Source organism: Doryrhamphus excisus, linkage group LG17 (genome assembly GCF_037039965.1).
Source record: "Doryrhamphus excisus strain RoL-2023G ecotype Guam linkage group LG17, RoL_Dexc_Guam_v1.1, whole genome shotgun sequence".
Lineage (NCBI taxonomy): Eukaryota > Metazoa > Chordata > Actinopteri > Syngnathiformes > Syngnathidae > Doryrhamphus > Doryrhamphus excisus.
In genome coordinates this window covers 7,071,939-7,084,935 of record NC_136373.1, presented here as the reverse complement: position 1 = coordinate 7,084,935, position 12,997 = coordinate 7,071,939, and the positions used below count along the sequence as shown (strand labels likewise).

Sequence of the window (12,997 nt, the reverse complement as noted above, 5' to 3'; positions counted from 1 at the left end):
GTAAACATTGCAGACAGACATTGTGTTGATGGCTGAGTGCAGGGTCACGGCAAGGACAGAGATGACGCTGCACTGTCCCATCCAATCGATACGTTTATCAGTAAGACATTCACACGGGCGGAAGACCAAGCAGGCAGGCAGACAGACAGGCTGACCAGCCACCCACTCAGCTCGGCAGCCATCCAGCTCCAGGATAGATAGTCACATTCAAGACATAACTCAGCCCTATGCCCCGTATTTATCGTCTGTTTATAAGATGTTCCAACATGAGTGCAGTATTTTTTCCCCCTCCCTCCCGTATGACGGCGTGCTTGACTGTTTATTTTCTCTTCTAACGTCCAAATCTTTTAATCTTTTCAGACCGCAATGAAATGATGGCTCCTGCTTTTTGCAACTTGTGCAGTTGAAGAGTAATAGTTATGTTTTTCATCTCCATCAAGGAGGTGGAGTTCTTTCTTTTTTGTGTGCGACTTGAAATGTTTTGTAATCTGATTTTATCTTATTAGATATGAAGAATAACTCGATTTTACAATAGTAATGTGAAAAGGAAGCCTTTTCTTAGACCATTACTTTCTTTCTTCTTAATGTATTTCAGACATGCATACTATGTCACATTAATGTTTCTCACATATACACTTACACACAATACAATGCACTTACAATATCTATTTATATACTTACATATATACACACATACACACATATATATATACATGCAGCATACACACTTTTACATACATATAGTATATATACATATACTATATACATACATATATATATATACACACACATATATATACATGCACCATACACACATACATACACATATATATACATATACTATATACATACATATATATCCATACACACACACACACACATATATAGTATATACATGCAGAATACACACTTATACATACACATATATATACCTATACTATATACATACATATATATACATGCAGCATACATACACATATTCATACATACACATATATATACATACATATATATACACACATACATACATACATACACAACACCTCATTACTACACATGTCTGAAAAATTACTCATTTTTTCCGGCTGACAAATGCTCCCTAAGGGCTCTCGTTTATGTCTGTTAGCGATGGTTAGCCGTGTGCTAGTCCCGGTTTAAACTGACAAACAGCTTTCCGTGAAATGAAATGTTGACATGGTGGGAATTCTTTGGCGGTGGTCCATGCCTGTTCCTGTCGGTGTGCGGTATTTGGAGATAAGGCTGACTGCGGTTTCTAATCTAATCACTTCTACCCATCAGGCACTGCTGCATCAGGGAGCCATTACTTAGACATCTATAGATTGTTTCCTGAAGGCATCGTATATAAAATCGAATTTGAACACACATAGAAATTCACTGTGTTTATGTTTATTAGTGTAGTGAACCATCGGTTTAATATACTCTTAATTGAGGTAAACAAAAGTCCAAAGCACCCAAATAGAATGACTAATTAGAAGTAATATAGTCATTAATGCACACAATGAAGTGTTGATGCTCGAAGCAAGTAATTGTAACGAGCCAATTAGTAGGAGTAGCCAATCAGCAGCTGCTGGGACAGAGTTGGCTCCTCGCCCTGCCTCTTCTCCTCCTGACCTCTTTCTTCTCGATTACTGTTCTTCTTAGGCCGAGCCGCCTGCTTTTATAAAGCACCTGCCAGCGTCCTGGGCCTCTTATCTCAAAAGGAAAGTGAGCAGTGAAAGCCGTCGTTAAATCTCTTTTTCACTCTCTCCAGTTGCATTGGCCTTCCAGTCGGGACCGCGTCCAAGAATGCCTCATGGCTGGAAAGGACCCAGAGGTGATTCAGCACACATATAAAGAACATTGTATCCATTTTTATTACTTTCTTGTTTTTACACGCTTTGGTGCTGATATGAATCGGTTTTCTTTAATTGTAACAGTTTCACAACAACTTCAGTGTTGAAATGAAAAACAGGTGATGCATCTCTGCTCTTCATGTGAATTGAAACCTGAGCCTGCATTGTCTGTGTAGTCTTCAAGAACAGATTCTTATGAGATGATATATTATTGTCCACTTTCAAGTTTTATTTTTGGCTGTTTGAGGTCAACAAATTCACTCAATAAAAGCTCTTGAGTGTTTGATCAGATAATCACAGGCAGCCCCCATGGCTGTGGCACTGTATTGAAAGTTCGCCCCCCCCCAGCTGGACAGGGGGGCCCTTTCTTGCTTGTTGTCAAGCAGTGCCCCTGTATGATGATACCAGAGCCACCTCAGTGGCTCCCATTGACATGCAGTCATCATAACCGGAATATTAGAAATAACCATGTAAACACTAACACTTTTGGATAACCTAAAATATTGAAAATAATTTTTATTTGTCAAAGGAATCTTAGGTCTTTGACAGGAAGTATTAATTTAGAAAACACGACGGCAACGCTGCACATTTTTGGAAATTATATATTGATACTATATTGACGGTTACTATGGTATCCATTATGTCATTGTATGGTCATATCATCTCGTACTTTGGTATGTGACAAAAAATAAAAAAAATACAAAATAATGAAATAAAAAAAAATAATTATATTTGGAAAGCAGGAAGTGAACGAATGTAACAGTTACTGATTGTAAAAGTACCAGATGGAGGGGTGCTATTTAATTATTTAATTAAATAATTTAATTAAATAATTAAAAATCATAATTTTAATAATTTAAAATAATTAAAAATAACTTTACATAATTTAATTAAATAATTTTATTAAATAATTAAATTAATTACATAAGTAAAAAATTCTAAATTCCAAAAACAAAAAAACCAAACTGTATTATGGAAAGCAGGAAGTGAACAAATTTAACAGTTACTAATTGTAAAAATACCAGATGGAGGGGTAGGATTTAATAAGCTTTGCTTCTTCCTACTTCTTTTGGACATGTGGAACTGTGAACTGATTATGTGATGCATTCAATTGTAATCTGATGCATGTTCAAATGAAATAAAACCATTACCATTACCATATAAACGGGTTAATCCGAATGTTTCATAAACCGGACCATTGACCTTCACTGGAATATCAACTACATGTAAACGTAGTGACTGTCTCTCACTGTCTTTCCCCCGTCCAGACTGAGTGTGCTAACTTCCTGCGAGTCCTGCAACCTTTTAACCAGACTCACCTGTACGTTTGCGGGACCGGGGCCTTCAACCCTAGGTGTGCTTTCATTGCCACCAGCATCTTCCAACAGGTACCACTGCAATGTTGTTGTTGTTGTTGTTTGACACCAATCCTGTCTTTTTTTATTATAAGTATGTAGGAATCACAGAGTAACATATACATAACATGACAATGTATCATGACATAACTACACCACATACAAGTTAGGCTAAAATAAATCCAGTCATCTGACTACACATTTTGGAGTAAATTCCCATGAGATTGGGTTTAGCTATAATCATTGTGGTGATATTGTGAAACCAGCTTTTTGTAAACAAGTTGACCCATGCGGGCTCTTTTTGACAAACGATGTGAAAGTGAGTGAGTGTGTGTGTGGGTGTGTGTGTGTGTTCTGACTCCAGTCATGGCCCCTATGCACAGGCCTGTCAGTAAGAGTGAATGTGGTGTCTGCCCTCATGCCCATATACTGTACGTACCAGAGTTCATCCTGTCTCAGCTAGCTGTAAAATAAAATAAACTATGCATGCAGGTCTATTGGGGGTGTGCATGTGTGCGCTATGGAAGAGCTAATCCCGGGAAAAACCCTAGCAAGACCAGAGCAGGTGCTTAGAGGAGCTGGTTGCTCAGTTTGCATTACTGTGTGTGTGTGTGTGTGTGTGTGTGATATATGAATTTTGTTTGTTGTGAAGTATTTCTATAATGCCTCATATTAACTCACTAGCAAGATCTCATAGTGTATAGACTAGTGTATATAACTCTGGGTAAAATAGTTGATTTGTTAATACTTGGGTTGTTTATATTGTTTATTTTTATTATATTGTGTATTTTGTACTGCTTAACTGATTCTGTACTCTTGCTGCTGTGCAATGCAAATTTCCCCACTGAGGGACGAATAAAGGCATATCTTATCTTATCTTATCTTATCTTGTTAGCGAGTGAAAATGACTCCGTTTTGGTCCCCAGTTAGGACACCAGACCCTGTCCTACAGCCAGACAGAATGTGGAAAGGGCAAATGTCCCTATGATCCTTTTCAGAAAACAGCATCTGCAGTTGTGGGTAAGTTGCCCCCCCCCCTCCCCTCCATCCCCTTAAACCACAAATCCAAATGAAGGATGTGATTTCAATCTTTTCTCTTATGATATGCAGATGGGGAGCTATATGCCGGCATTACCTCAGACTTCATGAGCAGGGACTCTGCTTTCTTCCGTAGCCTTGGCAACCGCCATGTTATCCGCACAGAGCAGTACGACTCCACCTGGATGCAGGGTAAGTGACAAATAAGTCCAAATTGTAAATTACTGTTATACAAACAGGGCGGCACGGTGGACGAGTGTTTAGCGCGCAGACCTCACAGCTAAAAGACCAGGGTTCAATTCCACCCTCGGCCATGTGTGGAGTTTGCATGTTCTCCCCCACATTCCTCCCACATTCCAAAAACATGCTAGGTTAATTGGTGACTCCAAATTGTCCATAGGTATGAATGTGAGTGTGAATGGTTGTTTGTCTATATGTGCCCTGTGATTGGCTGGCGACCAATGTACCCCGCCTCTCGCCCAAAGACAGCTGGGATAGGCTCCAGCCCCCTCCGCGACCCTCGTGAGGAAAAAGCGGTAGAAAATGAATGAATGAATGAATGTTATACAAACAGGGCGGCACGGTGGACGAGTGGTTAGCGCGCAGACCTCACAGCTAAAAGACCAAGGTTCAATTCCACCCTCGAGTTTGCATGTTCTCACCCACATTCCTCCCACATTCCAAAAACATGCTAGGTTAATTGGCGACTCCAAATTGTCCATAGGTATGAATGTGAGTGTGAATGGTTGTTTGTCTATATGTGCCCTGTGATTGGCTGGCCACCAGTCCAGAGTGTACCCTGCCTCTCGCCCAAAGACAGCTGGGATAGGCTCCAGCACCCCCCGCGAACCTCGTGAGGAAAAAGCGGTAGAAAATGAATGAATGTTATACAAACATCAAAGTAGCAACCATTGTATTTATCATCCACTATACATAAGATATTGAACGTTCTATGGGATGGAATGCGTTCCAGAGTCTGTCTTGAATGATGTTTGGTGTTATGTTGTCTGCACATGATAACATAAGATAACAACATACATGCTGGGCTTGACAAATCCTCTCTCGTCCCCTCTTTTTGCACGTGTGTTCTTACATGTACCTGTGCAATCAGCAGCAGCTTGCACAACACATTTTCAAATTTTCCTCTGCTCATCCCCTTCCTCGTTCTCCAGATGCCCAGTTTGTGCGGGTCGCGCCGCTGTCTGAAACAGATAACCCAGAAGACGATAAGGTCTATGTGTTCTTCACCGAGCATGCCCAGGAAGCCGAGGGGGCTGCTGGGAAGGTGCTCTACTCCAGAGTGGCCCGAGTGTGCAAGGTAAGGCTGCCGGTTGGGGATGTTTGTGCCTTGTAAAAGATAGATGCCAGCTGTGTTAGCTTGCGTGTTGATATCAGACTGAGACCGGTCTGCTCGTAGTTTATTTTAAAATGTGTGCCTGCACAGGTAGAATACGTGTTCATCGGAGCTCGGGTGTGTTTATGTAGAGAGTTTTGTTTGGACATTCCTGATGCATAGTATAGATAATCACTTGCACATTGGCACTGTTTATATTCTCCGTGTCAGCCGCCTCTCTGTGACTATTTACAAGTATTTACAAATACAAGAGCTTGTATTTTTCTTGAAAATGTATATGAATTTTAAATTGTACCTTCTATTTTCTATGTTTTCGGTAATGGTAACGGTTTAATTTCATTTGAACATGCATCAGATTACAATTGAATGCATCACATAATCAGTTCACAGTTCCACATGTCCAAAAGGAGTAGGAAGAAGCAAAGCTTATTAAATCCTACCCCTCCATCTGGTACTTTTACAATCAGTAACTGTTTAACTGTAACTGTAACATTTGTTCACTTCCTGCTTTCCTAATATAGTTTACGTTTTTTTTAATGTATTTTATTTTTTATCATTATTATTTATTTTTAAATTTACTTACTGAAATGCTATGACTTTTTAACGTAGTCCTAGCATATGTGTTTCAAATGTAGTTCTTCCCTGAGATCATATTTCTCCTCTCTTGTAGAGAAGTATTGTAGAGACATTTTTAATTGGTTATTTTTAGCCTTATGCATTATTTTAGCTGTTTGAAGATGAACTATATCAGCAAGTTTAAGTATTTGTGATTTTAGAAATAAGGACTTAGTATGTTCTCTGTAGGCGGCATTATGAATTATCCTTACTGACCTTTTTTGCAGTACATTTAGCGAGTGAAGATTGCTTTTATAGTTATTAGCCCATATTTCCACACAATAAGTAAGATATGGTAGAACCAGAGAGCAATAAAGAGTGTGGAGTGATTTCTGATTGAGAAAATTTTTTTGCTTTGTTCAATATTGAAATATTTCTGGCCACCTTATGTTGTATATTTGTAATATGAGGTTTCCAGCTCATAATTTCATCTATTGTGATCCCCAGAAATGTATTTTCTTTCACCCTTTCATTGTCTACACCATCTATTTGTATTGGCTGGTGCGTGTCCTTTCTGTTGTTACCAAACAGCATGATTTTAGTTTTACTTAAGTTCAAGGACAATCTATTATCATCAAACCATCGTTTAATGTGACCACTTCTTCTCTGATCTTTCTAATGATTTCATCTGTACTCCCTCCAGAACAAAAAGCAGTGGTATCATCCGCAAATAATAACAGCTTTAAGTTTTCATGACTTTGGAGATATCATTGATGTACAAGTTGAACAGTTTTTGGTGTATTTAGAATGACATCGGAGGCCAGAGGAGTCTGGTGAACAAGTGGAGCACCTTCCAAAAGGCTCGTCTCTTGTGCTCCGTCCCTGGACCGGATGGCCTTCAGACACACTTTGACCAACTGCGTGAGTACAAAGGCTCATAAAATCTCCCAGTCAGACCTCAACTAGAAGTCGTAAAGAATGTTGTTTTGTGTGTGTGTGTTGTGTTGTGTTTATGAGTGACTGAGGAAAAGAAACGTACAAGTGCACAAGCACGGCCTCAGCTGTGCTGTTACCACGGTGATCGACAACCCTGTCGGTCACCTTCGATGCTCGATGGTAACCATGGCAACAGTTAGTTGCTGTGGGTATGTTCATTACCGAAGGTGTCCTCCGGGTGTGAGTGTGTGTGTGTTTGTTTTGGGGAGTGTGTCTACATCGATGTTTTTGGCACAGGCTCTTATGTGGGCATGCTTCTTGACTTAACGCCATTGCATTGCTGTTGATACTTTTTAGAAAAATCAACAGTCCGTGGCTTTGTTTTACACGTCTGATAAGAGTGCACTGCAATGTGTTTGTAAACAACACAAACATGCGGACACTTGCAAAAAAAACACAAATGACAGATTAAGAATCCTGTTTACGTCATGCTTGAGCACACGGAAACTGCTCCAAATCCAATGAAGCCTTCAGAGGGTCTGGGGGTCCCTCATGGAGTGGGTGCGGTGCTTGACACCTGGCCGTGTGTGTGCATGAGTGGGGTTGTGTAAGGCTGTGAGGTGGTCAGACCACACAAAACAGTCACTCAGAAGATTTCCCACAACTCTTTGCTTCAGAAATCAAGGCAATTAGCATGTTTAGGCTATGCAAGCTAGCCACAATTTTAAATGTAAACATGTCAAAGTTTAAAAACTGAAGACACAAGTGTCGCCGGTCTGGGCTGACACTGGCTGAAATTGAACTTTGAACATTGTGTTCTTTTGGTAAATAGACGAGGTGGGAAGCTGCAATTTCTTCGCCAACCAGAAGAGGGCGTTTATTTCTGTGCACAACAAACAAAATGGGCGGCAGCTTTAGCACACTTGCACGTTTTTCCTCTTCCTCAGTAGTCCAAAAGACGACTGACGAGACTCTATGAAAATTATATAAAACAATAATGGACCCACATAACTGTGCACAACAAACAGCTTTAGCACACTTTAGCATGATTTTCCTACAGAAAAGAAAAGTACATAAAAAACAAATTCCTTAAAACTAACTCATACAACAATGGTAACTTTTACAAAGTACATAATACAAGCACGTACGGGGGGTGAAACGTGTGACATATTAATATTTTATATGTAATTAACAATCGCTGCCACCGACTAGCATACCTCGTCCTCAGCAGTCCAAAAAGAGGAGCGCGCCAGAAAGACAGGAAGTGACATCACACGGTGTCAAAGTTCCAACAAAACAAAAATAAATACAAATAAAATAATTGACAATGAAAAAAAAGTGCATAAAGCGACAAATACATACAAGAAACGAATTATTGGTGAAATAAAACTGATTACACAAGGATTTCTATTTCATGTATTTACATTACTGAATGGGGCTGCACGGCGGTCGAGTGGTTAGCGCGCAGACCTTACAGCTAGGAGACCCGAGTCAGCTGGAATAGGCTCCAGCACCCTCCGCGACCCTGGTGAGGATAAGCGGTAGAAAATGAATGAATGAATGACCACCACAGGGTTAAACATCCATGAGTTACACGAATGACTCATCCAATGTATGATGCCAAAACCTGTCAGATTATTCAGTCAAGTGTTTAATGCTTTATTACCTCAGCGACAAAACACCTTGCACATGAAGCGGACATGAAAAGATGCTTTGTTACGAGGAAGATTGATTGCCCTTGAGGCCTCCATTCAGCTTCTCCTATTCATCATCTTAGCAGAGTTTCTCAGAAGGCACAGAGAGAAGGAAGAGGAGGACGAGGAAGATGGCTGCTTGCCAGAAGAGGAGTTAGAAGAAGGGAAACAATGCAGCAGGATAAAAGGAAGAGGGCGGAGGTTAAAGCAAGGGGTGTTGACCACACTGGAGGAGCGAGGAGGAGGGGAGATGAGCTAAAGCCTTAGTGGGAGGTTAGAGAGGGGGTATGACCATGTAGTTGAGGGTGGGGGTTGGAGGCTGTTATCTCTTCCCCACAGTGATGAAGAAGGAGGGGATTGCTGATAATGTAGCGGGTCAGAAGTACAATCTAACTTAAGATGAGAAGAAGCGGGATGGATGATGAGGACACGGTTAGAGGAGGGAAGGAGAGAAGGAGTGATTAATCAAGAAAACTTTGTAGATGTTCCAAAGTATCCAAAGTAGACGATGGGGAAGAAACCACAATGAAGGACCAGGATGAGAGAAGAGGTTTGAGAAGCCAGATATTAATAGCACAGAAATGTGTGAGGTGAAGCAGAAAGAGTGTAACAGGTAATGTTGAGGCCACAAGGAGCTAATGTTGAGGAACAAGACAAGGAGATGTTATGGTGGAAGTTAGGATGATGTATCAGGCACATAGTACATGGCCATAAAATTCGATTAAATCATTCCCAATCATTATTCATGATTAATAAAGTGCCCTACTTGGCACAAAATTTAAAAAAAATGAACATTTTTTTTTCAAAAAAATGAAAAAAAAAAAAATTTTTTATGATTAAGCGAGAAAAAAATCCAAACCCACTTGACCCTGTGTGAAAAAGTGATTGCCCCCACCCATTAAAACAAATCACATTGAGATCTATCAGTCTGTAAAGTTATAAAGCCATTTCCAAATCTTTGGGACTCCAGCCAACCACAGTGAGAGCCATTATCCACTAATGTCGAAAACATGGAACAGTGGTGACCCTTCCCAGGAGTGGCTAGCTAACCAAAATGACTCCAAGAGTGCAGCAATGACTCATCCAAGAGGCCACAACATCTAAAGAACCGTAGGCCTCACTTCCCTCACTTAAGGTCGGTGTTCATGACTCCACCACAAGAAAGACACTTGGCCAAGACGAAAACCACTACTGAACAGAAATAACATTAAGGCTTATCTCAATTTTGCCAGAAATTATCTTGATAATCCCCAAGAGTAATGTTGCATTACATAAAAAAACATCATACCAATAGTAAAATATGGTGGTGGTAGTACGATGGTCTTGGGTTTTGCTGCTTTAAGAAATGGACGACTTGCTGTGAAGGAGCGTTAGTGACCTCAAGCTGAAGCCAACTTGGGTTCTGCAGCAGGACAATGATCCAAAACACACCAGTAAGTCCACGTCTGATTGACAGAAGAAAAACAAAATGAAGACTTTGGAGTGACCTAGTCAAGGTCATGACCTGAATCCTATTGATATGCTGTATGATCTTAAAAAGGCGCTTTATGCTGGAAAAATATAGTTTGGATATTTTACTCTTGCATATGGAAATCTAGACGTTTAACTCCCAGAACATATTCATTCATTTTTATGATTATACTGTATATAAATGAAAACAAAATAATCTTATTTTTATCAGTCGGTATTAGTAACCTTGAAAAGTGGTCTGAAAGCAAGTGAAGGTCATCCTGAGGATGTCACCGATGGCCGCGGGGCACCGAAACGTGTCAGACAAAAAAGATGGAGCAATGGGAGAAATAAGGCCAATAGCCAGGAGGGTTGGAGGAGCAGACTATTAATGGAACAATAAGACAATGGGGGCGAGCATTAGCAGCGTGCTAACAAAGGTGACAAAGAGAAGAAGGTAAGTTGGCATTCAGGGTGGCTTTAGCTGACAATGGAAAAAGCAGACGAGGGGTCTTTGCCTTGGGGGGGCTATGGCAAGACGATTAAGAGGAGAAGGAGGAGGAAGATAGGGGTCGATACGGCAGGTCTGCGGGCTAGACAACACTATCTTCCCCTCGGGGTGGGGGCTAACAGTTTTTTTTATTGTTTAGGGAAGAAGACACACACAATCCTCCAGAGAAAATAGGCCAGACAGACAGATGGATGAGGGCGATAGAAAGATGGAGACAGACAGAGAGGAGGGATGGAGGACACGGTGAAAGTGAGAAACAAAAAAAAAAACCAGAGGTGTCCTCAGAAGCCCAGGTGGGCTTGAGTGGGTATGGTGCCTGATCAGAAGATCATGACAGGAAGAAAAAGACTGAAACAAAAAAATATATATGCGTTGGGACTAAAATTATGTATATCATTGTGGTCGTGTATATAATCATGTTTCTAATCATTTTTTTATTGCCTCCAAAATTCTGTGCGAACAGCTTGCAGGTGTTGACAGGCTGACAGATGGAATGAATGGAAATGTAGTGAGAACAACATGTCGATCGACTTTAATCCGCTGTGTTCGAAATGGCGAGCGAAGAACGAGGCGGGATGCCAACGTGTGTGTGTGTGTGTGAGTGTGTGTGGCAGCAGGTGTTGGTTGCTTCTCCTGTGGCAGCCCTGGCGCTTGGCTCACCCACTGTGGTTGGATATTAATGGCCACGGATTCATTCCAAGTATCATTAGTCACACAGTCAGACTGACAGATAGCATACATAATGCCACCATCCCTTAGACACACACACACACACACACTTTCACAAACATTTATCTTGGGCTGTAAGTGTAAAAATAAGTTAAGCACTGTAAAAACAACCAAACACTAACTTCTCATGTTCTTCTCCTAACATCTCGTGTTGAAGTATCTCTGTCTTTTGAAATACGTGTTAATACGAGTTAATCTTTTGGTAATGGTAATGGTTTTATTTCATTTGAACATGCATCAAATTCCAATTGAGTGCATCCCATAATCAGTTCACAGTTCCACATGTCCAAAAGGAGTAGGAAGAAGCAAAGCTTATTAAATCCTACCCCTCCATCTGGTACTTTTACAACCAGTAACTGTTACATTTGTTCACTTCCTGCTTTCCTAATTTAGTTTATGTTTTTATTTTTTATTATAATTATTTATTTTTATTTATTTTTAAATTTTCTTACTGAAATGCTATGGCTTTTTAACGTAGTCCTAGCATATAAGTGTTTCAAATTTAGTTCTTCCCTGAGATCATATTTCTCCTCTCTTGTAGAGAAGTATTGGATGACATTTTTAGGGAATTGGTTATTTTTAGCCTTATGCATTATTTTAGCTGTTTGAAGATGAACTATATCAGCAAGTTTAAGTATTTGTGACTTTAGAAATAGGAAGAAGCAAAGCTTATTAAATCCTACCCCTCCACCTGGTAGTTTTACAATCAGTAACTGTTACATTTGTTCACTTCCTGCGTTCCATAATACAGTTTAAGGTTTTTGTTTTTTTTTGTTTTGTTTTTTTTTTAATAATGCACCTTGTACCGAAGTACGAGGTGATATGACCACCCAATGACATCATGGGTACCATAGTAAGTGTCAATATAGTGATATATATAGCACATCATGACTGGTTCAAGACTCTTCATCCTTGTATTTAGCAAACATCAACTGCTTGTATTGTTTCTTGAATTGGCTCATCGTTGTGCATTGTTTGACTTCCTTACTCAATCCATTCCATAGTTTGATTCCACATACTGAAATGCTTTGGCTTTTTAACGTAGTCCTAGCATATAAGTGTTTCAAATGTAGTTTTTCCCTGAGATCATATTTTGACGTTCCTTTCCTTCGTTTTTTCATTACAGAGGACGTCTTCATCCTGCATGGAAAAGACAAGAAGAACCCTCTCATCTACGGCCTGTTCACCACTTCCAGGTTAGCGGGCGACGCTTTTTTTTTTTTAATAATGCCGTTAAGCAGCAGCATGGTGGTGGGTGGAAGGCAGCAGGGAAATCACACTGGAGGCGAGATCTAATATTATACATCGTAGAAAGAAAACAACACTCATTCATGGTATTGATCTGCTGCTGCTGCTGCCATGACATGGAGAATGAGATCAGGAATAAACTTGGAAGAAAAGTCAGACCTCATTTGTGGCATTTGAGTGTCATTGTGACACATCGATGACGATGCAACATATTGTGGGATCACGCCGACTGCAGGACCTTCTGCCACAGTGACTCATGAATGCAACACATTCAT

At 40.2% G+C, this 12,997-nt stretch overlaps 1 protein-coding gene across 2 annotated transcripts in view; it reads left to right on the top strand.

Annotated features, from left to right (window-relative positions):
* sema3h (sema domain, immunoglobulin domain (Ig), short basic domain, secreted, (semaphorin) 3H) overlaps positions 1–12,997 on the top strand; it is a 36,041-nt gene that overhangs the window by 16,014 nt on the left and 7,030 nt on the right. For both annotated transcript variants that reach the window (XM_058083947.2, XM_078797931.1), the window contains exons 3-9: positions 1,772–1,834; positions 3,122–3,241; positions 4,135–4,228; positions 4,319–4,438; positions 5,419–5,564; positions 6,962–7,076; positions 12,601–12,670. In XM_058083947.2, the coding sequence (XP_057939930.2) occupies positions 1,772–1,834; positions 3,122–3,241; positions 4,135–4,228; positions 4,319–4,438; positions 5,419–5,564; positions 6,962–7,076; positions 12,601–12,670 (728 nt within the window). The remainder of the gene's footprint in view (positions 1–1,771; positions 1,835–3,121; positions 3,242–4,134; positions 4,229–4,318; positions 4,439–5,418; positions 5,565–6,961; positions 7,077–12,600; positions 12,671–12,997) is intronic.